We start from the raw sequence: 25,724 nt of genomic DNA on the forward strand, positions 1-25,724 counted from the left end.
TCAAAACAAAGAACCATCACTTGGAAATAATTGTCCAATATTAGGAAACATATGATTCAAAGATAACTGTTTTTATCAAATTTCTAATGATAATCATTTAGAGAAAAACAATAGATATGTACTAATGGATTAAGCTCTGAACTTAAAGGAACTTATTGAAATGATCAATATCAACAAATTACAACTTGGAAGAGCAATCTGCTTTCCTTATTAAAAAACACTTTGAAATTAATTTAACTCAGACGATGCACATGCATTTATTAAATATTTTAGATTAGAGTAATTTTGCCTAACACTGTATCAACATTTATCTTACTGCTGATCTCAATTATTAGTGATATTTGTTTGTTGCAAAGAAAACTTTCCTCTGTTACTTACAACGTAGATCTTTCTCATTTCCAAACATTCTTATTGAATCATATTTGTTGAATTTGTAAAGCATTGCACTGTTGTGCAATGTTGTTAAAATGAAAAGCAAAGAGAAATGTAAGTTAAAGTCACCACAGAGTGCACAGAAAAGTGTCTCAAGCAAGTACCTGGAAAAGAATGGGTAGAATGGGGAGGGTGAACAACAAATGTGAATAAGGTCAGGGCTGGTGACCAAAAAGCATAGTTAAATTTGTAGGATTTCATAAAGTTTTGAAGGTAGGGAGAGAAGTGCCAAAGAAATTCAGTTTGAATTTGGAACAGAATTCCAGAACACAAAGATATGATGACAGTTGGTTCAGTGTAGAGGGGATTAATAGCAGACTTGAGTCAGGAGAGAAATGAAAGCGAAACGGAACATGCAGCAAGAAAGACTGTAGAGTACTGAACCGTGCATCAATATTGACAAAAAACTCCCAAGTTATGGAAGATGGACCACATTGTCCAAGACATCATTGTAACTTCTGATAATCTGGCTGGGTTGGGGTGATGGAACAATACTGTGTGGCAGAGTGAGGGGTCATACAGAGACTTTCTCTTACAAATGTTTGATGGCCCATGCTCTAGTATGCATCAGTGAAGGTGTTGACAAAGGTTAGAGCTCAGCCTCTGAATACGCACAGATACAAGCACTGTCTGCATAATGTTCAATGGAAACAGATGAGGCAACCATGAAACTGGCCTGTCAGCAACCGTGGTTGAACAGTTGTCATTTGCTCTGTAGATTTACTCCAGAAGGAGCTTGGTGAAGGTGAGGTGGCGCATTGCAGCAAGGAAGATCAAGAGAGTATCAATGCAATGACAGTCTTGCTTAACTTTTGCACGAAAGTAAAATGGGTCTGTGGCAGATCTGGTGTTTAGGGTAACAGCTAATGTAGCATTGTAGAGCAGATGAAGACAGAGAAAACTTTTTCAGGGTAGCCGAAATGGAGTAGGAGCTCACAGTTAACAGTTTTGAAAGCCTTTAGAAGGTCAAAGATGGCTATGATCAAGAACTGGTTTTGTTTCCTGCATTCCTCTTTTAGTTGCTGTGCAGGAAGATTATGTCCTTTGTGTCCCTTCAAGGGACTCTGGAAGGACCTCTTTAGCTGCAGGGAGAGGGTGATTGATAAAGATTCTTGTGATAATTTAACTTGCTACTAACAGCAAAAAGCCTCCTCTGGAGTTACCACAGTCAGACCCATCACATTTCTTGAGGATGGTCACACCTACAGCAGCTAAGATCTCCTGGCATGCTCTCTTCCTGCTCGGAAAGGGAAGTGAGGTTATGCATTCATGCTAACAAATGCTTTTCCAATATTGTCCAGTACTTCAACAGGGATTCCATGTGCTCCTCATGCTTTCCTGCTCTTTGGCTGTGGAATGGCCTTTTCTAACCTGTGCTAGGTTGAGGTTGTGATGAGATGGCAACAGGACATAGTTGTATGCATTGAAGACAGTTAAGAATATCTTCAAAATGCTCCTTTCAGTGGGTGTCAACTGTTTCCCTGTCCTTGGCGAGCATCTCTCCACTCTTAGTCAGAAATGGTGTGGAGCCTGGATGTATGGACCATGTGTAGTCTCAACTGAGCTGAAGGAATCATGCACACTGTGGATGTTGGCTAACTGCTAGATCTCCTGCACTTTCTCCACTTACCCTCAGCTCCTTAATTTGCAGATATTTTGCAGGACATACAAACAATGAAGAAAAGGAGGCCATTGAGTCCTTCAAGCCTGTTCAGCATTCACTGAGATCATGCTAATCTGATTTTAACCTCAACTGTATATTCCCACATATCAGCTTCAGCTGGCTGTGAACTTGTTTCTAGTTCTTAAGTTGGTTTGTTAGTTCAAGTTCAGAAATGCCTTGTGTCATAGAGTCAGATTGACACAACACAGAAACAGACACTTTGGTGCAACATAATCCCAAACTAAACTAGTTTGCTCTGGGCCCATTTCCCTCCAAAAACTTTCCTATTCCAGTGCTCGTCTCAGTGTTTTTCAAACATTGTAACCATGCCCACATTCATCATTTCCTCAGGAAGTTCATTCTACACATGACCCATCCTCTATGTAAAAAAATTGCTCCCATGTCTTTTTTACTATCTCTCTCCTCTCACCTTAATAATAGAACAAAGAAAATTACAGCACAGGAACAGGCCCTTTGGCCCTCCAAACCTGTGCCGATCGAGATCCTCTGTCTAAACCTGTCATCTATTATCTAAGGGTCTGTATCCCTTTGCTCCCTGCCCATCCTTGTACCTGTCCAGATACATCTTAAAAGACACTATCGTGTCTGCGTCTACCACCTTCACCGGCAACGTATTCCAGGCACCCACCACCCTCTGTGTAAAGAACTTTCCACGCATATCTCCCATAAACTTTCCTCCTCTCACTTTGAACTTATGACCCCTAGTAATTGAGTCCCCCACTCTGGGAAAAAGCTTCTTGCTATCCACCTTGTCTCTACCCCTCATGATTTTGTAGACCTCAATCGGGTGCTCCTTCAATCTCCATCTTTCTAATGAAAATAATCCTAATCTAATCAACCTTTCTTCATAGCTAGAATGTGTCCCCCTAGTCTTGGAAGCCCACATCCTAGGGAAAAGACACCTACCACTAACCCTATCTATAGCCCTCATGATCTTAAAAACCTCTATAAGGTTGCCTCTTAACTTCCTACTCTCCAGTGAAAAAGGTCCCACCCTATCAAGCCTTTCTTTACAAATCAAACCTTCCATACTTGGCTACACCCTGGTGAATCTCTTCTGAACCTTCTCTGACTTAATAAAATCCTCCCTATAACAAGGAGACCAGAACTGGACACAGTACTGCAGAAAAAGCCTCACCAATGTTGTGTATAAACTCAACATGACTTCCTAACTCCTATACTCAAAGGACTGGGCAATGAAGGCAAGTGTGCTAAATGCCTTTTTAACCACATTGTCTACCTAGGTCAGAAATTTCATAGAATTTTGTACCTGAACCACTAAGTCCCTCTGTTCTACAACACTAGCCAGGCCCCTACCATTAATTGTATAAGTCTAACCCCAGATTGTTGCACCAAAAAGCAATACCTCACATCTATCCAGATTGAACTCTATCATTCAGCTCCTGGATATCCTGGCCATTCTGATCAAAGAAGTCTTGGTGTTTCATGATCAGGTGACCAGCAAATGCAGAGATGTATAGACAGGTTAAGGGATTGGGTAAAATCTTGGCAGAGAGAATATAATGTGGAGAAATACAAGATTAAGCACTTTGAAGGAAAGAATTGAGGAGCTGAATATTATTTAAACAGAGAAAAACCGAAGAAAGCTATGAACCAAAAGGATTTGGAAGTCCTCATCCATGAATCACAAAAAGCTAGCATTCAAGTTCAACAGGTAATAGGGAAAGAAAATGGGATGTTGGCTTTTATTTCAAAGGGAATGGCGTATGAGGGTAGGAAATTTTCTTCCAAAACTACACAAGCACTAGTCAAATAATAGCTGGAACACTGTGGATAGTCTTGGGCCCTTATGTGAGAAAAGATACATTGACTGCTCCCAATGCCAACAGAAGGTTTGCTATGCTGATACAAAGAATGGAAGACTGGTTTATGAGGAGAGGTTCAGTAGATTGGGCCTGTACTCATTGGAATATAGAAGAATGGGAGACAACCACATTGAAACGTATAAAATTCTTAGGGTACTTGAATGGGTAGATGCAGAAAAGCTGTTTCCCCATGTGGGAGAGTCTAGGAGCAGAGTGCATGATCTCTGTAAAACGGGTTTCCTATGTAAGTCAGGGATAATGAAGAATTTCTACTCTCATAGCGTAGTAAATTTGTGGAATTCTTCACTGCAAGGGGATGTTGACGCTGGGTCATTAAGTATATTCAAGGTCGCGAAAGACAGATGGTTAATCAGTAAGGGGCTCAAGGGGTATGGGAGAAGGCAATAAAGTTGAGTTGAGGATAATGAGGTCTGCCCTCTGATCTCATTAAATGGTAGAGATACTTGATGGGCTGAATGGTCAGTTCTGCTCCTATGTCTTATGGTCTCTCTGCAGATGCCAAATATGAAGGACAGTGACACTCTACTGTCTCTGGGTTAGCTGAATAGGGCTCTATTATCAGGGTCTTTCAGTGCTTCAGCATTGATTTTCCAATGGTGTTGGTTATGCTGACATGGTTGAGCAGAATAACATTTTCATTGAAGTAAAACCAAATATAATTTTTTTTTACTGAGTAATATTCTTGGTTAAGGGGAATAATACTATTTCTAATAGTCCAGGGAAGATAAGACTCCATTAATTAATCTCAGTATTACCTTGATCACTGCTTCACTTACACATCAACGGGAAAACTGTTCTGGGTAAAATTAAGTAAATCCAAACAAACATTTTGTTCATTGATTTCAATTATATTACGAAATGTCAGTAGGATTCTTTTACGGTTTGTGTTGTTAACAGCAAGTCATCCTACCATAAAGTTCTTAACTGTGTAAGGAATTTTAAAATGATTCGATATGATTAAACTATTAATCAATCCCCAAGGTGGAGTTGAAAAGCATAGGATAATTGCTCAAAGGCACACAGATGCAATTCAGTCCTCATTTTTAAATCTTACATATTGTGTCCTAATTTCTCTTTCTCATTATGTATTTCTTGGATGCATTTATAGTGCAAACCACCTATCAACCTATGTAAACTATCTAAAATTGCAACCAACTTAAAGGATGAGAGGTACCCATACTGGAGGCTATGACTGTGCTGTTGCTAAATGCATGAACGTAAGAAGGAGGGAAGCAAATGACACCTGTATTTTGAAGCAGTGTCCACAAAACATGATATTGGCCAGAACAGCCATGTCAAGAAGCATGGCTGCAGCCAGCAGTGTGAAAACTAAGCAATTGTTTCACAAAGGGGCCTGCTGTACCTAATTTGCCTGCAAGGCCTTCGTATTTGGGACCACCAGAGAGACCAGAGAAGAAGGCTATTCAGCCCATCGAGGAAAGAGAATCCTCTTATGTACTTATTGTAATTTCAGTAGTCAAGAGAGTAAAAAGACCAAGAAAGAAGTAATGTTTAAATATATAGATACAAGAAATCTTACATTTCAAAGCTGATAATTTAATTTAGGATTACTCACAAAGGAAAATAAAAAAGCAGCCTGAGAAAAATTTAAACAGTTTAAGGACAGAATTTAATTTGACACGAGACCAAGACTAATGATCCTTCCTCTCTGTTTCTATTTAAAATGAATTTGATCCAAGTGAATGTAGCTTTCATAGTGCTTTAGATCTTTCTGAAATGTCCAGAATTTATTTGTGTACATTGAATTACTTCTAAAAGTAATGACTGATATGAAAACTAAAATTTAAAGCTATAAGGCTGCACTACCATAAGGAACTAAATCCTTTACACATAAAAGAAGTATACAAACAAAAATAGAAAACTAGACAGCAACTCACTTAGCACTGCAAAGTGAAGATAGGTTTAACAGTTCAGTTGGAGATCCATTTTAGATCCATTCCTTCTGAACATGTCCTTTCTCTTTCAGATGCCATTTAATAATTGGTGTAATTTAAACATTTAGGTTTAAAATATTCAGAACTTTTCTTTCTTTCTTTAGAAATTGCTTGAACAAGAAGACAGTTTATACCTTTTCAATCTTCACTTTCTCATTGAAGGTCAATGGAAAGACAGAAGGGACAAACTTGGTTTTCTGGAATCTTCCTAACATACATACACTGACGTAAACATCATTCTTTTCAGGCAGGAACACTCCAGGACATGTAACCTATGGCAAATTATTTCAATTTGGAAGAATTACAATGCTGACATAGAAACATAACATGTTATACTATTACCAATATTAAATAACACCACTCATTTTTGACAATAATGCTAATGTTTGGCCTCTCATATATAAATTCTGTCACAATCCTGCCACAACATATTTTGTGTCAACTACCAATGTCCAACACATCCATCTCACCCACACTGCTTTTCCTCTTGTCAGACAGCTTTTGCCATTATGTGCCTATGCAAAGCATTCATTGATCATTAAGAAGCTTGTTAATTTATAGTCTTTGATAAATATTGATTCCATAAACAAACACAGCAATACATAAATTGGTGAAAAATTCATAATTAGTAGTTTCCAATTTCTTAAAAAATAAAACTTCCTTAAGGTCAATTACATATCCCAAAAAATTACAACTTGTGACACGTTATGTTTCAATTCACATAAAAAAAAACAGGTGAGAAGGTGAGATCCTCTCAAAATCTCCACTGAGAAACTTTTTATAATCTTGATAAATTATTTTTGACAGTTTACGATGGCAATGAGTCTACAGACACTACTAATAAGAAGAAGATGGGGGCAATCATAGTCCTATTATTCTAAACACAAGATTTATCTGAAAGAAAGCTTCTCACAATTCTTCACAGAAATATGGGAAGAACTTCGAAATTTGCCACTGCTGCAAATGGCACATGCAGAGTTGACACTGAAAAGTTTTGTAAAAATACATGGTTACACATGCATTGACGGATTGGAAACTTTCTGTATTCCTTCATGGGGCATGGGCATCAAAGCTAGCATTTGTTGCACATCCCGAGCTGCCCGTTATCAGAATAGTGTACTCAGCCATTTCATTTTTTTACAAAAATTATATTAGTTTGTTCTAATTTTCTCTTAAGAATCCCATAGTTTTCTTCCTGAACTCTTATTTAAATACAATATAATTCTCTGCTTTGTCATCTGGGAAAATTCTTCAATCTGACTGGCTGAGTGGCCTGACCCTGTTGCTGCATATCAAAGATCCCCTCCAGAGGACACTAAATTCTAAGTGACATTGGAATATGGTTAGTCTGTGCTTTGGAGCCAACTAAAGCTTTGTAGGATGCTTTTTGAATTGTCAACATTGAATACACTTCTTGTGCCATTAAGCAAAAAAAGGACTAATGTTTATTTCAAATTATTACTTTTGCAGATCAATGCAGTACAAATAATATCACAATTAATTCAACGTTAATCAAGCCACATTGCATCCTTCATTTAAAAACATTCCTCTACACTTTCATCAACTCCCTCTCTCCTCACGACCCCCTATGTCTCTACACCGATCCCATGAAACTCATTTTAACCTATCAAAAAGGCATCTCCGGGAATCTATGCCTCCCTTTCCCAAAAGAGATTGCAAAGATCGGTCCAGCAACTACAGACCATTCTGTTAACTTCGGTGGTGCAGAAATCTCTAGAAACAGTCATTCAGGATAATGGATTCATTCACAGCCTCGGCATAAGTTTTTGAAGAGGTAACAGGTCGGATTGATGAGGGGAATACTATTGGTATGGTGTAGATGAACTTCCAAAAGGCATACGATACAGTTCCACAAACCTACTTGTGAGTAAATTTATGCTTTGTGGAATACAACACATAGTAACAATGCAGATATAGAAGTAGCTGGAGAACAGTAAGCAGAGACTAATGGTTAATGAGTATATTTTAGGCTGGAAAAAAATTTGCAATGGAGTTCCTAGGGAGTCAGTATTAGGACTATGGCTTTTCTTGATCATAAAGGCCAAAGAGTCCCTACACTGTGGAAACAGGCCATTCAGCCCAACAAATCCACACTGCCGCTCTGAAGAGCATCCCACTCAGATCCATTCCCCTACCCCTGCATTTCCCATGTCTAACCTACCTAACCTAAACATCACTGGACACTCTGGGCAATTGAGCACAACGAATTTACCTACCCTGCACATCTTTGGACTGTGGGAAGAAAACGGGAACACCCGGAGGAAACCCAAGCAGACACAGGGAGAATATGCAAACTCCACACAGCCAGTCGCCCAAGGGCGGAAGTGAACCTGGGTCCCTGGCACTGTAAGGCAGCAGTGCTAACCACTGAGACATATAGAAATGATCTAGATCTTGGTGTGTAGAGGTCAATTGCAAAGTTTGCAAACAACACAACTCTCAGGAGAATCATTAAATGAGAGGAAGATGGTGTCGACCTTCAAATTGACATTGCCACAGTGGAGTAGGTAGACAAGTATCAGATAAGTTCTATGCAGAGAAGTGCAAGCTGATGTACTTTGGTACAAAGAACATGGAAAGACAGTACAAGCCAAAAGGGTGTGCAGGAGTAAAGACACCTTGGAATACATGTACTTATGTCATTAGAGGTAGCAGAGCAAATGGAGGGAGTTGTTGATAAAGTATACTGTATGTTGGGTTTCATAAATAGGCTCACAAAGTACTTGAGCAGAGAGGTTATGATAAACTTTTAAGGACACTGGTCCTACCTCAGCTGCAGAATTGTACACAGAATTGCATCTCGCTATAAGAAAACTACAAGTGCACCGGAGAGTGTGCAGAAAAAAAACATTATGAGAATGGTTCCATGGTGAAATACTTCAGTTAGTAAGAAAACAAAAGTTGGGCTTGTTTTCCATGGGACCTATTTCACTGTCCCAAAGTACATTTAAAAAGTAGTCTTAAATATTTGAGGAGCTGGACCCCTAAGTAGATTTTCAACATCACCTAACCAAGCCCAGCCCCACTCGTAGTTCTTAACATTATTTTTTATCATTAGCCATCAGAGTTCAAACACCTTCTGACAAGCAACAAAAACAAAGTTGCTGGAAAAGCTCAGTAGGTCTGGCAGCATCTGTGGAGGAGAAAACAGAGTTAACATTTCGGGTCCGGTGACCCTACCTCGGAACAAGCCTTCCCTTCAGACAAGCAATGTTCATAGATTCTAGGAAAGAAAACAAGTTGCAGCTGAAAGACTGAACATGTAATAAAGTATTCATTGTGGGAAAGCAAGAGTGAAATCAGACCAAAGTTGGAACCAAAGACAGCATAGTATGGAGCTGGAGGAACGCAGCATTCCAGGCAGTATCAGAGCAGGAGGAGGAAAGAGGAAATTTTGGGTCGGGACCCTTCATTTTTCCTCCATCTCCACACTGTATAGTCTCTAACTATAGCATCTGCTGATCTTACTATCTCAAAGTTGGAACCAGGTTGGGGGGAACACTGCCTGATGCGATTATTGTTGTTTGGTGACAGCTTTGCCCCGCCCCCATTCTCATTGGAGGAACCGAACGAATTCCTACAAATCCCCACAAAGGATGGCCGCCTCGCCGACTTCTATTGGCCGGCCGCATGTCAATCATATCTGCCGTCGGCAGTTGGGCCCAGCCGCCGTTTCCAACCGCCGCCCAGTCGCTCAAACCCCGACCGCCGCCGGTAAGAGAACCCACCGCCTGGATTTTCAGGTGCACCGTTAGTCTCAGAACCTTTTTCGGCATTTTCGCCAGGTGGAAACAAACAAAGGGGTTCACGCTACATCCAGGTTTAAAGTCTGGTGCGGGCGCAGCTCGAGCCAACGATTCAAACAGTTTGGAAACAGCGAGCAGTGGAATGTCGATGTTACGCCGTTGTCATGGCGGCGGAGCACAGGCTGACGCCACATAAAGGAAGTGATGCACAATTGTAGCTTGAGGTCAATGGTTGGCTTGTTGTCAAGAGTGTATTCTCTTTCATGGCGCTGACACAAATGGAATCACAGGTAATTTTTGTTTAATGTATGTGTGCCTACATCGCCTGAAACACACAGCAGGTCTGGCAGCGCCAACTGGAGAGAAAGAACAGAGTTCGAGCCTGTGACTTCTCACAAATCAACAATAACCCCTATGTATCAAAGACTGAGATAAATCAAAGAACTGCGGACCCTGGAGATCTGAAATACACAGACACACAAACAGAAATTGCTGGAAAAACTCAGCAGGTCTAGCAGCATCTGTTGAGAGAAAATAGTTGACATTTCAAGCCTGGTGACTAGAATAAAGATTGTATATCAATAAAGCCTCAAATTTGAGGCAAAAATAATGCATATGAAACAAGTATTAAAACATTTTAAAATAAGCTGTATGTGTGAAATAATTACAAAATTATTGGACGAGGCAGTGGCCTGGTGGTATTATTGTTGGATTGTTAAGCCAGAACCCCAGATAACATTCTGGCAACCCAGTTTAGAATTCCCCCATGGCAAATGCTGCAATTTGAATTTGGTAAATGTCTGGAATTAGGAATTTAATGACAACTGTGAATCAATTGTTGGAAAAACCCATCAGGTTCACTAATGTCCTTTAGGGAAGGAAACTGCCATCCTTATCTGGTCTTCCCCACATGTGACTCCAGGCCCCCAGCAATATGGTTGACTCTTAACTGCCCTCTGGGCAATAAATGCTGCCTAGCTAGCGATGCCCTCATCTTGTGAATGAATTTTTAAAAAAATTACAAAGTGCAGAAAGATTTTGGGGGAAATGTGTAGTACAATTTTCAAAATAACCTAAAATGGTTGAAGTAATATTTTTAAAGATTATTATCTGTTATTGTTAACACTTGCTCTAAAATGTTGACAAACTATATGAAAGAGCTCATCCCTTCAAAACTGTGTGGAAATGTGATTTGGACTAGCTGAGTGTGGGCAAATGCGTGATAAATACAGTTTAACACACATAAATGTGAGGTTATCCATCTTGGCAGCATAAACAGAAATGTCTGTCAGCTGAGAGAGGGGTATGTTCAACAAGACCTAGCTTCCTCATGCACCAGTTGCTGAAAGTAAATGTGTAGATGCAGCAGGTGGTAAGGAAGGCAAACTTCGTAGTGAGAGGATTCAAGCATAGGAACAAGGATATCTTGCTGCAATTAAACTGGGGCCACACCTGAAATATCATGTGCACTTTTGTTTTCAGTACCTGAGGAAAGATATTCTTGCTATAGAGAGAGTGCAGCAAAGGTTTATTAAATTAATTTCTGGGATGGTAGGGCTGACATATAAGGAGAAATTGAGTTGGTTAGGATTGTATTCACTGGAGTTTAGAAGAATGAGGGAGTATCTCATGGAAACATATAAAATTCTAACAGGACTAAGCAAGTTAAATGCAGGAAGAATGCTCCTGATGGCGGGGGAGTCTAGAATTAGGGGTCACAGTTTAAGGATTAGGGATAAACCTTTTAGGAAAAATGAAGGGAAATTTCTTCACCTAGAGAGCAATGAGCTGTGAAATTTACTACCATTGAAAGTGGTTGTGGCCAACATATGTGTTCCAAGAAGGAGGTAGAAATAGCTATTGTCTAAAGGGGTATGGAAGGGAGGGCGGGATTAGGGTATTTTGCCTGATTAGCAGCCATTATCATATAGATTGGCAGAGCAGGCTCGAAGGATCAAATGGCCTACTTTGATCCTATCATCTATGTTTCTATCTTCATGTTTAACATCCACAGTGGGCGCCAAGCTGACTGTGCTAAACCAGCCCATGCTTGCAAATCTCACAACACCATATCCAGCATTACATAGATCATAGAATCCCTGCAGTGTGGAAACAGGCCCACATGACCTAAACATTTCCTAATATTTATTAAATAATCCTGTATGTGCTATGAATTGTACGTTGTGCAAAAAACAATGCAAATAGGTTGTACATAAGTTGGGGATCATGAATATAACCCACATAGATTTGTGCATGATTAACAAATTGAACTTAGATACTATTGTGATTGAGTTTTACCCCAACTATGCTCTGCAACAGCAATCAAAGTTAAACAGATCTGTATTAAAGTGTTGTGAAAAGGTCAGCACTTTAAAAAAAAGTAATCAAAAATAAAACCTGTAAGATGCTTTATCTTTTTGGAACTGGGATTCTGTTGTGTCTTGTTTGATATATAGTTGTCCTGCATTTCATCGGAAAGCAACAGGAGGGTTTAGTGTTTTTTGCTTTTAAGAGTGATGCCACTTCTTGTGAATGTGTCATTGTTCAATTTTTCACTGACTCAGTGTCATGCTTGCTTTAGTAAAGTATAACAGGAAATACCTTGTATTTATTTGGTTATTTCATCATTCACAAATGCCTGAAAACATGTCATATAATTATTTTGAAGTTCAGTGACTAATGTGAACAAGGAGGGCAGCTGTCTTGTCCACACAAAGAACCAAAGGCAGTAATCAGGTGAAAGACTGGTTAATCTATTTTTGTTGGTGTTGAACTATTCATGTTTGAATTAACTACATCATATTCCTTTGGATGTGGTTTTAAATCAAGCTCGCAGAACACACAAACAGATGTCACATCATATGATTTAACAGCACATTCAAAGAAAGCGTAGCACTTCTAACAATGTGGCCGTCTCTCAACAATGTGCTGAAGAATCAGCCTAGATTGTTAAACTTAAACCTTCAATATTCTGTTCTAGAGATTAAACCACTACCAACAGAAAAAAAAACAAAGAAGGAAGTATATGCTAGATTCCCCTGCCACCATATAAGAACCTCAATATTGTTATAAAAATACTCCCTAGAGCTGCAATTTCATGCACTGTCAGAGTCTCCAATGCTTGATTTTGGCAAGTTAGATCATATATTCATTATTGACTACTGGCTGAGTAGCTTTGTATTGGTAATTAAAATTTATTTCACTTGCAGTAATATAACATTTTGATCCCAGATTCAGCAGGGAAAATCATCCCAATTCATCTTAAATTCTGTCTCTGTATTTACTTCTCATTTTTCATCAGGGCACAAATCATGAATTCTAGCGCAACTGGTCCTGACACCTATCTCCCATCTACACTAACATTTTTATTAATGCTAGTTGTTTTAATATGGGTCATAAAAATTTTCATGAACACACCAACTCAAAACAGCCTTAGGCAAAAATCCCTTTGCTCTGTTGCAAGCTGTCTTTATGAAATTGCACCAAAGGGAAATATTTGCCTTATGAATACATATTAGGATTACTTGACAGGAAATATAGTTAACGACAGAAAATGTGGTGTTATCTTTTTCAGAATGTCCAATCACAAATCAAAAGTTGATTAGATTATTGAAGATGGCATGCATTTGAATTTTTTAAAAAATGTATGAGATTAAGATTGAACACCTTGTAAATGGTGACTTTTAATTGCAGTAATAATAACTAACCTTCAAGAGTAATTTAGAAATAAAAGTGAAAACTATCTAGCCAAAAATGTTTTTTAACTATGTTAATGCATAAAAATGTTCATTTTTGAAGATTTTGTTTATTTAAAAAATGCGTGCATAAATGACACCACAAATATACACAGATTTATAGATTGTGCGATTTTTGTTGAAGCTAATGAGTCAAAAACAGAATAATGTTTTACTCTGGTATATCAGCTTCTAAAACCATTTTGCTTAATGAGGTACTTAGTCTTTATAATTAGACCCAGAAGGGAGCAATATCTTGTTCATGGACCAGGGTGATTATTAAATCCATTTATGCAATTAAAAATTTTGCAATATTAATTGTTTTGAGAAATTGTGCATTTCCCTCTTTGACCATATTGCTGAACAAGCAGTAATCCTATTCATGACAACTGTTGCACGTATAAGCCATTAACTCTTAGGAAATTAATTAATTCAGAACAGCAAAACTGAATTTAAATATAAACGATCTCTGTGCAAACAGGCTGATAGAGACCTTACTTAAGCAGCAATGTGAGAAGTTATATTATTTCAATATATTGAACTTCTAACATATCATGCTTTGTATCTTTTACACTTTAAGATATGTTAATGCATATATCTTAGTAGTCAGTTTACAATACAATTAAATATTCCGCAAGGAACCTCAAGATAAGTATAATGACTGTCAAATGGCAATTGCAGTGTTTTTCCCTGTGGCTTTAGATCTAATACAGAAAACAATGATAATCCAAAATTCATGTATCATCAGGCTTTGTACCATGTATTCTTTGGTAATTAAGCAGCACAGAATCTTATCAAATAAACATGCTTTTATTAAAATTCTATTCATTTGTTGAAATTAGAACAAACAGATATATTGTGAACTAGACAGCAACATTAATCATGCACACATACAAAACTTTACTTGCAAACAATGAAAGGAGCGTACATTTTTCAAGATTTTGCATTGGTATTTGACTTTGCAAATATGTTTCAAAAGCTTACTGCATTTAGAATAAAATACTTGCAAATATAAAGGTCCAAATAGTATGGCAATGACATTTAAACAGTGAATGATTTTCCCCATGTATCCTTTTAATGGTATTGCCTACTTGGTTACAAGAAATGATTTTATCATTTCAAAAAAACTGTAAATACAATAAAGATGCCAAAAAAATCTCCAACATCCCACTGCAACAATCTGTACACAGTCAATAGTGTAAGGGCTCAATATATTGAATATAAATGTTACATTTATTACAACCTTGTGAAGGGAAAGGTGCACAGAGACCGTGCAAATACTAGAATTTTTTGAGGATACACTGCAGTTTAAATAAGCAAATATATCTATGAACACCTAAATGAAACAAATTTTCTGTCTGTATCCATTTAAAAAATCATATTTCCAAGTCTAAACCTTCAAATCTAAATAAGATCATAGCTGATTCATTAGAGGAAACTGCTATGTTAAAATATGCTCCATACAGAGATTTTTAAAATATATGTTTCCTTCCTGTAATCTTAAATGTCTTTGGGCTGGTCTGAGGGAATTCATGTATTTTGTTAAGAATCATAATCTCCAGTTAAATATAAATTAAAGTTTTGCAGACAGTTTGACAATCATATTTAAGAGTCAGCTTACCTTCACAATAATACATCATGTAGTATAATGAAATAACTTCCAGAATTCAAGCAACTGAATTCATTTTCTATGGTTTCCTTTCTAATTGCATTCATAGCAGATGACTTAGAAATATACTAAAAAGGACATTGATTGTTTTTTAAAAATTGATCTTGAAATACATTTTAATGTCATTTTAGGTACAAGTTGTTTTCTCAAAACTCATCAAGCATAAAAGAAAGGAAATAACTGTAATTCAGGTTAAATTCCACAGTGTTGTTTACAATACCTATCATCCCACATTTCTAATCATTTCAGCATGACAAACTATGTATACAAATATGTCCAAAATTCATATTTACTGAGAGTTTTCGGTTCACAACGTCCTCAGTTATTTGAATTAGATAAATTACTGCAAAAGCAATGGATTTTCCTGTTTGTAATAAACTGAGGTGACGAAAATGCTCTGGGGAGGACGTCTCCAGATGCAGAAATTTAAAATAAGATTCAATTTCAAGCATTCTGTTGCAATATATCCATAAATCTGCCAGAATTTCATCCCACATGCTCTGTCCAGCATAATAGATCCAGAACGCACATTTAAGTATGCTATCGTATTAATTGATTAGCACCAATTTTAACTGCACTAAGAAGTAGGTAGGCAATGGGACAAGATTGCAGTTCAACAATTCTTGCCTGGAATCAAAGAATCCCTACAGTGTGGAAGCAGGTTGAGTCATTTCATGATTTTGCTCTTACTTATGTTCTGCCATTGAGTTGCAGGCATGAAACATAGGAGTCCCATTGCAGTTTGCCAGTTCAGATGGATGGGAAAATCACTCTACAGCAACATTGATCTGATGGACGAACATTTGAGACAGCTGTACTCCAGACTGGCCGTGGACGATTTGGTAGCAGCAGCAAAAACATTTTTTGTTTGTCAGCCAAGGAAATGTATTCCTGCTCATTTTAGCCTCGTGGAAAGGAAATTTATACAATTATACAATTTCTAAACTGCTTTATGAGTGACCTCCTGGGCCAGCTGCTGATTAGGCCACTAATCACCCAACTCAAGTGGGCAGAAGAAACATTGTACATGTCTGTTCATTCAGACATGGAAACTGCAAATAAAGTTCTATGATTGAATAGGGGCACTAATTTGCATACTTTAATGGGCTTCCTGCCTTATTCTATAGGTCCCTGATAAAATGGTGGTGGTCAAGCAGACAGCAGGATTCAGGTAACAAGGGCATTAATGGCCATTACCACCAATTTCCTGCCAGGCAGCCCAAGTTAAAATTGGTCACATTATAACAGAAAGAGTACTACATTTACTGCGTGGAATTTGTGCTATAGAACCAATCATCAGCAAATGGAATTACACTGAAAACAGAAAATCTTTTGTTTTAATCATGCAAAATAAACTGCCTTAGGAGTCCACAAATTTCACCACCATTCTGTCAATACCTCACTTTAAATGCTATACAAGTAATGGATTTCAAGCAAGCAAGATATGTTGTGATTAATAGATCTTTCCCCTAGGATGAACCACATTGGTACAACATGAATCCTCAATGGCATGAATGATAACCCTCAGAATCAAACTCATGACTTTCTTAAAAGTTAATCTATTATTTTCTTAGTTAGTGGATTTTGCCTATTGCATTAATTACTGATTTCTTCCACAGCTATGCTTGCTGTAGCCATGAAGTTAAGATGCCTACATTCAATATGAACTCATAGTAATACTCCTCTAATAGATTTACATAAAGTACAGTATTGATGTGTGGGACAAATCTTCTATCTCTATTGTGAAGTCTCCTGCTATATTGTGCTTCATGCAGACAATTTCTCAAAATTAACTCAATAAAAGCATGCAAGTGAGTTTGAACATGAAGAAAAGAAATATTGAATCTTATAATTCTAAATTTCATACTAGAGGGTAATTTATTATGCAACATATTAATTTGTTGAAAGGACTGCATAATGCATAATAAAGGTAGGTGTATCACCCATATTTCCTGGAGGCTTAGTTCAGCAGTTCATCTGGACTGTTTGTGGAGGCAAGGCATTTCCTCAGAGTGAAAAAAAGTAAACCAGTCAGTCGATATTGGACTTTGAGTTCAAAAGCATATGTCTGACATTAGAGGATCTGTCTCTCATGTGGAAAGAAATATAAAGGAACCTAAAAATGAATACTATTCTTTTGCCACATAAGTGAGTGTGATGGGTATAAAATTTGAAAATATGTATTTGCCTGCTTACTCCAGTACTTGAATACTTTGCCAAAATGAAGATCAACAATTTTCAGCCTTAGAGCTGTTCTTGAGAAAATAATCTACTAAGAGGGATTAAAGAAGAAAGAAGTCATTGCCAGACTTTATTTCAAAACGTTTAACTGTTCAAATGGTTTATCGAACTTTTATGTCAAAAGCAACATAAAATGTGCAGAAGAGTTCAACAAAAGCTACTGTGAAGCTTTGTATCAGAATAAATTTTTCTCAAAAATGTTCTAAAAATTAAAGTTTTAACCATGGAAACAATTTAAATATGGTAATTTAGGCAAACACTTTAATCTATTGCATGTTAATCCATGTCATGGGAAGGTTAATTCCACGCGTTAGCTATCATTCAACTTCCCTTTTTACAGAAATGTAGAGATGAGAGGCACTTGTGCAGATTGAAATTCACTGCAGCCCAAAGATTCTCTCTTTTAAATACTTACTGCATTTAACCTACAAACTTTCAAATCTGCAATACATAAACCTTCAAGAGCTTCAAGAAGGTGCTGATAACCACAAGTATTAAGATTTAAGTTGGAAGTGAATATGATCACATAAATATTTCTTCTCTTCTGATGATATATCTGGACCGCTTTACCACATTATGCTCTTTTCACAGCTGTTTAAAAGATTGTTATGATGCCTGGGAGCGAAAATCTTTTCGATTTATTTCTTGTGCCCGGGCTCCAGTGACTGTTGTCTTGCTGTTTTCTGAGCTGTTTTCGTTGCTCTGATGGTTTGTGTGTCTGAGGCCAGGTGATTTTTCTCGGCTGCAAAGAGCATAAGTTATAAGAAGAGTTAGAATTTTATCAATCACAAAAGAAACTTACTTTTAAGTCTGATGACACTTCCTTAGAGATCAATGAGTTCTATCGCGCAGTTAACTATTAAGTAGACAGGCAGACATACTGGAAAGATGTTTCACATCATATACTCTAAAATCTCAGCTAGATCACACAGAAACTTACATTTTGCAGTGTAGTCAAATAATTTGTACAATTGATACTTTAGGCTCAAAACTTTGTCCTGATCATTACAAACTTGGTTAATTGAAACTGTACATATGTGGTGGTCACAAACCAGGATACACTGTAAGTTGAAATTTGGGAATTGAACAAGAACTAGCTGCAGTAAGATTAGGAATTGGAATGAATTGTGGAAGTGGAAAGTAGTGAAGTCATAATCTTGAATCGAAAAGATGAATTGTGTAGAAGCAAATTAGATGCAGCACAGAAAAAAAAATAACTGTAGTGTAAATCCTTAAAATATTGTAATACAGGGGGACAGAAAATGTGTTGTATTGCTATAAGATGACCATATCCAATCTGATCATAAAATGTCATTGAGAGTAGCCAAAAGAAATTTGTGTCACTAAAAAAAAATCACACTTCCAAGTTGATTTCTGTAAAAGGATAAACAAATTAACTGTTGCTCATTAAACGTGCCAATTTTTCTCATTTACCATTTCCTTTGCCAATGTTGTGTTGTTATAAAATTTCTTATTTCCCTTTTGATTATTATGTACCACTGAAAATTAGCTAGATATGAAATCATACAGGTGGATGGGTTGTCATATACCAGGGACTTTTCTAAAATATTGTCTGGGACAATTGTTATGGTGCTTTTGATCTTGTCTTGATACTGACATGTCAAAATGCATATTGCCTTGCCCCAGACAACTCTCATTAACAGCCAAGAATTTAAGGCTGCACTGCGAGCACAATCTGGATGTCAGTGGATGATTTATCTAATAGTTTGCTTTTTCTCTCCTCCTATGTATGTTGTCTTACATCCAGCACTATTCTTCAGTGACCTTCTGCTAAATGCATTTCACGAAAGGAGTTACAAGGTGGTCATTTCCCTCCAATGTCATTTCCAAACATGTGGCTTCCACTTAATCTAGAGTCACAGTTTAGACCTGAAATTTATTGGGTTGGGAACCATAATTCAGATAGCATAAATAAGAAATTATGTTCCCTAATAATAGAACAGTAATTCTCACATAGTTTTCAATGAAATACAGGAACCTTAAGAACTTTTCTCATTGTCAGATACCTTTCTAAGAGTAACCTTCAAGTTCAACTTCGAGAAAGCAAATTATATGTCTTATAACTTTTCGAAAGAAATGGCACTATGATCAGTAGCCTTTTATCACATAGAATCATACAAAATTATATAAAATGTACAGCACAGAGGCAGAGCATTCAGCCTAGCAGATCACTGCTGGTTTTATGCTTGACCTCTCTTCATCTAACTCTATCAGAATAACCTTATATAACGTCCTGTTCTTGTGGCAATGATTTTTGCCTTCTAACCTTTCTCTGGATAAAGAAGTTTCTCCTGAATTCCTTATTGGATTTATTTGTAACTATTATATATCTATGGTATAGTTTGGGATTTCCAACCACTGGATTCTGTGTCTATCCTATCAAATCCTTTTGTAAAATTCTGACATACAGCCACTTTAAATTATTAAGACAATTATAAATTCACAGGTACCTTCTAAAATAATAACTTAAACTGAATCAGTTCATAATTCTGCTTTGAGTTTCACTACCTGGAGCAAGATTTTCTAGGCACCCTTACTTTTTGTAGAAAGGTTTATTCAATGGACATAAACATAATTTTAATAACCATATTAAAAAGTGTCAGATGAGAATGATATAGAAAATAGTTCACATTATTTTAATATGAAAGTACAGCAAACATCAGTAGCATTGAAATAATTATTCAAAGTACTCTACAGCAAAACAGTGATTCAGTTAACATATTGATTATGCTGCATTTGACAACATAACTATTGAAAAGGCATTTTGTAGCAGCCTCTCAGAAGTTGTCTATGACTAAGTTACAAGAGAAATTGTGCAATATGACTGACAAAACATCACCTAGAATTTATAAATAAAAATTTCAAACAACCTCTGAAAAGTCTGATTCTTGACTTAGTAACCTCATCCACATGATTTACTTTTGTATCCTATGATTTACCATTGCAATAATGTTTCACTTTAGACCTAATTAATAAAGCATTTGCTATTGATAGATAATTCTCAATGGCAAGTGAGTACAATGGAATACAGAGTATAATTTCAGCAAAAATGACCAATAACTGCAGAGAAAACAAAAGAAGATTCTCACCAAATTTTTAGAGGAAAAGATTCATTAAGTTAATCTCTAATGAAATAACAGAAACTTGAATCCAATTCCTTGGTTGCTACAACAAAATATTGTTGTTGACATTTAGGTAATCTATAAAACTTGCTACAGATCTTATTTATGCTGCTATGTTATCTTTTGGGTCAAAATCAAGTGGAATTTTAAATCAAATAAAATAAGGAATTGATTTTGGTTAGTTGGTAGTTATTGACTATCAAGTTTTCCTTCATGTCAAATGAATAAGGCTGGTTTTGGATTGTCGTACATTGGCACCAATCAGCATTGTTAATTGAACAAACCATTATGCAGTAAATCTTTTGATAGTGAGAACTGACTGGGAAGTTGAAACTTCCAAATGGGTAACTGATTGACATTTGGAAACATCTGATCATGTCTCCAGATCTGATTTAGAGTTGGAGACTTTACAACGTTCCGACTCACCTACTTTGGAGTTAACCAGGAAAACTTAGTGGGATTAAAGCCTGCTCTCGTTTGTGACTAGACTGTCTAACTCTTGGCTAACTACCATCCTGCTGAACACCCACTCCATCTCTGGAGGTGACTCCCCATGGTCAATCCCATCACACCCTCCAGGACCACTTCAGATACATGACACCCATCTGGCCTCACACAGATGCCTGGCACATCCAAATCACCTTGTCACTGAGCCCCTGGGATCACTCCAGGCTCATCATCCTCCCCCCTGAACTGTCCTCCTTGGATATCTGATAACTACAAACCTGACCCTCTCCAGCTTCAATCTCCCTTTGGTCCCCACGATCCTCTTCCTTAACAGAATCCCTGCTAATAGCCCCCAACTTCACCCTCTAGTTCCCGTGATGCACCCCATGACACCTCAGCCTGACTTACCCTAACCTTTTACTTGTCATTCTACACCTGCCCAACCATCAACCACCACACTCCGAGCCCACCTAGCATCCTACTACCCTTCCCATCTGCCACCTGGCCTTTCAGATCCTTACCTTCTAACTGTAGCAATCAAGTAGCTTTCAGACATTTGAATCATGGAGTACAGGAGTTACTGTTCACTGCAATGTCTGGGGCAGCTCCTGGCCTGTGCATTCAGCCAGAAAGTCCTCAAAAGGTATCTGGTCGACTTTAGGCCTGATCTGGGTCAGAAATGGGGATGTCAACCCAGATCAGATTATTTGGGCCAATATTTTTGATATTCTACCATGGGACTTGGGGATTGCTGGTGAAGACAGCATTTGTTGCCCATCTGTAATTCTTACTAGACCTTTGCAGACTGCAGTTAAGAGTCAACCACATTGCTTTGAGGTCTGGAGTCATACAAAGGCCTGTCCAGGTGAGTTTGCAGATTTCCTTCCCTAAATGACATTAACGAACTAGCTGAGATAACAAGATTTAGAGCTGGATGAACACAGCAGGCTAAGCAGCATCTTGGCCTGCTGTGTGCATCCAGCTCTACACCTTGTTATCTCGGATTCTCCAGCATCTGCAGTTCCTATTATCTCCTAGTGAACCAATTACAACAATTGATGATAGTTTCGTGGCAACTAATACCAAAACTAGCTGAATATTCCAGATTTATTAATTAAATAATATTTAATTACTTGAACCTGCATCCCACAGCATTAGCCTGAGCCATTGGATTATTAGTACAATGAGCTCACTACACTGCTGCCAGCTCCCCTTGTCTGCAGGTACCTTTAAATACGAGTCCAGACGGAGTTGTGACACTACCTACGTAAAATGTTGAAGTAAAATAAATATTGCAGAAGTCTTTAGCATGTCATTTTCTTCCACAGCTGCTCTTGGGGCAAAATCTTACTGAAACAAGGAGAAATGGTAAGAGACCTACCCTACCTTATTTCAGGAAAGCCAGCGAAACCAGGTGGTGTTATTCAATCAAGATGATAGTAATCTCACCTACCATAAGCCACAGCTAATTAAAGTGAGCAGGTTTTCTGTTCAGCAGTGCCACTAGGGAGGATGTGGCAACTGCCAGTGGCACAGGCACTGGCAGCCCAGGATTGTATGGCTTGCCAGACCTTTGGTGGAGGGATTTTGCAGTGTTGCTCTGGGGGTTTGGCAGTACGGACAGGCATGTAGCTGTCAGGACTATCTCACCACCCCACTTCCTGATGTCTACTTCCTCAATCAGACACTGAATGTCATTGACTGAGCCCCTCGCCCCACCTCGAGGTGACTAGCTGTAGAACATGCTGCATAGTAACAAACAGCTGGATTAATATCAACGGCGGTGGAATAAGCCTTCTAAGTCATTATTTGTTAACTGCTTAAAGGCCAGAATTGCCAGCTGGGCCTTCCATGATCAGATTAATTTAATCTGGCAGAGGTGTTAAAATGGCAGGTTACAATATGATTATTCCTCCCCAATTAAATGTCCTTATCTTCTCTAAACTCAACCGCCAGAGAAAGGTGAAGATGTTGCCACTGGTCTTATAGGCACTCATCCTGTTCATCACCACCTGCCCGATCTGGTGTATGCTGTTTTTCTTTGGAGGTTCCTTTAACTGCCAAAAGAGGCAATCACCTTTGCACCACTCAGCAGGATAGCTCTCCCTAGCTTTCTAACAGGGTGCTTTAGAGTTGATCTGTACCTTGCTTTGGAAGCAAATTCTGTTTGCTGCTTCCACCGTTATTTTGCTATTGTTTTTTTCCAGGTGCTTCTTTTACCTGTACAACCTTAAGGTATTGAGAAAGGCAGAAGAAAGAACTGTTCCCTTTTTCAGCCAAATCTTTATGAGGCTTCTTCCCTATAACAGTGGAATTAAGCCCTTTAAGAGCTGATGACCAATCAGACAGTCTGCATCACCCTCTTGCAAGCTCCCAATGCCAGGAGAAATTAAAGTTTGAACTTTGGCTGCAATAGAAAATATGGAGAGTTCCTATAAGATCTAAAAGGATGAGTTTTGAGCAATTGCATTGAGGCTATTAAGCTCACAATGTTCCAGGAAAAGGACTAGAGATTTCAACCTATTATGGTTGATAATCATAGTCCCTTCACACTAGTTTTATGGGCACTATCATGAAAACTTCTGCTGAAATGAATACATTGGCTCATGGTTATATTTCAATTTAAATAATAGTTTATTCCATCAGCGAGCCAACATGCTCAGATAATTCTTTATTTCAGGTACAGTGCATGAAAGGAAACATCAAGACACTTAACGGTTTAGTTCAGTCATTGTATTGCACTGAAGTAGTTCTGTGAAAGAGCTCATATTTTGTAAACAAATTTAAATGTTGCTCTTGACATTGAGTTAGTATCAAAACACTGTGATAGTCCTCTGACTTGCCACTGCAGCTATTGTTGTCTGAAATAATGCAAGAAATTAAATCCTCATTCTTTGTCAAAGAATTAATTTGCAAAAGCTGGCATTTGTTATCATAGATTAATTTCTTCTGAGAAGGTGGTGTCTGCCGACTATTCATTGCTTGGTAAATATATCAATGCCTCACATAGGACTGGTGGCACAATAACTGATATAGGAAGTCTGGTCTTGGACCTGCTAATCTCTTCAAGATGCCTTATGTCATCTTTTACCACTTGAAACTACTCACATGTGTGAAATAAGGCCATATCATTCATTTTTGATTGATTTCACAACTGCCATTGGTCCAGCAGCTTGAACTTAGATTCCTTGTCACCCTCAGTGCTTCAGTACAGTCTTTTGTTATAGCAGTGTGGAGCTGGAGGAACACAGCAGGCCAGGCAGCATCACAGGAGCAGGAAAGCTGATGTTTCGGGTTGGGACCCTTCTTCAGAAAATCAGGCCCATTCCCCATTTTCTGAAGAAGGGTCCTAATGTGAAACATCAGCGTTCCTGCTCCTCTGTTGCTGCCTAGCCTGCTGTGTTTCTCCAGCTCCACACTGTGTTATCTCTGACTACAACATCAGCAGTTCTTACTATCTCTGAGTGAATTACAGACCTTTTTTATATTGCGTTTTATATGGCTGTGCTCCTGCTGGAGTCTTTTGAAATGTGTCAATTACATTTGACCTTTTGATCATTTTCCTTATTCAGCTCTTCTCAAATTAAAAAAATATATACTTGTTTGGTAGTGGTGAACTTCAGTACTGCTGAAAAAAATCCACATTTTTGTCAAGCTTTTTGTCTAGCACTCGTCAGGACATTTTTGTAAGAAGACAAACCCATGGGGAAAACCAACTCTGATACTGCACAAAAGGGGATTGCTAATTCATTGGCATGTAGATTTGATTGACAGAGCTATTGGCATGGACAACATACTTATTAATGCTGATTCACAGGTAGCAGCTAAGCTTTGTTAAAATTTTAAACTAGGTAGGTTGACTCTCATCAACAGCGCAATGCCCTGAGAAAAGAACTGGTGAATGGTTGTCACTGATTTTGTTGCGTTAAAGAGTCATGAAATCATAGAACCACACAGCATGGAAACAGACCCTTTGGTCCAACCAGTTCATAGAACATTGAAGAGTACAGCACAGTATAGGCCCTTCAGCCCACGATGTTGTGCCAACCTATTATCCTACTAAGGTCAATCTACCCTGCATACCCTACATTTTACTATCCTCCATGTGCCTATCCAAGAGTGGTTTAAAAGTCTCTTAAGTATCTGAGTCCACTACCACTGCTGGCAGTGCATTCCACATGCCAACCATAAATCCAAACTAAATTTTCATCTCACCTGCCTGCGCTTGGCCCGTATCCCTCCAAACCTTTCCTACTCATGTACTTATCCAAATGTCTTTTAAACATCTGAAAGTTCACTCCACACATGAATCACTCTCTGTATATAAAAAAAAATGACCCTTATGTCTTTTTAAAATCTTCTCCTCTCACCTTAAAAATATGCACCCCGGTCTTAAAATCTCCTGCTTTAGGGGAAAGACACCTATATCTCTCATGATTTTTTAAACTTCTATAAGGTCACTTCTCAAGCTTCAATGCTCCAGTGAAAGAAGTCCCAGACTATCCAGCCTCTCCCTATAACTCAAAGCCTTCCATTCCCGGCACCATCCTGGTAAATCTCTTCTGAACCCCCAGCATAATAATATACTTCCTATAACAGGGAGACTAGAACTGGACCCAGAACTCCAGAAGGGGCCCCACCAATGTCCTGTACAACCTCAACATAACATCCCAACTCCCATACCCAAGGGTCTCAACAATGAAGGAAAGCATGCTAAATGTTTTTTTAACCAACCTATCAATACGTGATGCAAATTTCAAAGACTTATGTACCTGAATCCCTAGTTCTCTCTGTTTTACAACACA

At 38.0% G+C, this 25,724-nt stretch overlaps 2 protein-coding genes across 8 annotated transcripts in view; both read right to left on the reverse strand.

The window, feature by feature from the left end:
• The window catches only part of spata6 (spermatogenesis associated 6), a 115,278-nt gene extending 105,249 nt beyond the window's left edge, over positions 1-10,029 (reverse strand). Inside the window, exons 1-2 of one of the 4 annotated variants that reach the window (XM_059647926.1) lie at positions 9,668-10,028; positions 6,053-6,190 (exon numbers count right to left, since the gene is read on the reverse strand). In XM_059647926.1, the coding sequence (XP_059503909.1) occupies positions 6,053-6,190; positions 9,668-9,715 (186 nt within the window). In that variant the 5' untranslated portion in view covers positions 9,716-10,028. Of the gene's footprint in view, positions 1-6,052; positions 6,191-9,667 lie in introns of all 4 variants that reach the window. The other 3 variants (XM_059647925.1, XM_059647928.1, XM_059647927.1) reach the window with 3 other exon arrangements.
• Positions 10,030-14,228: 4,199 nt separating this feature from the next.
• The window catches only part of agbl4 (AGBL carboxypeptidase 4), a 736,228-nt gene continuing 724,732 nt past the window's right edge, over positions 14,229-25,724 (reverse strand). For all 4 annotated transcript variants that reach the window (XM_048538942.2, XM_048538940.2, XM_048538939.2 and 1 more), the window contains one exon: positions 14,229-18,071. In XM_048538942.2, the coding sequence (XP_048394899.1) occupies positions 17,936-18,071 (136 nt within the window). In that variant the 3' untranslated portion in view covers positions 14,229-17,935. The remainder of the gene's footprint in view (positions 18,072-25,724) is intronic.

Source organism: Stegostoma tigrinum, chromosome 8 (genome assembly GCF_030684315.1).
Source record: "Stegostoma tigrinum isolate sSteTig4 chromosome 8, sSteTig4.hap1, whole genome shotgun sequence".
Taxonomy (NCBI): Eukaryota; Metazoa; Chordata; class Chondrichthyes; order Orectolobiformes; family Stegostomatidae; genus Stegostoma; species Stegostoma tigrinum.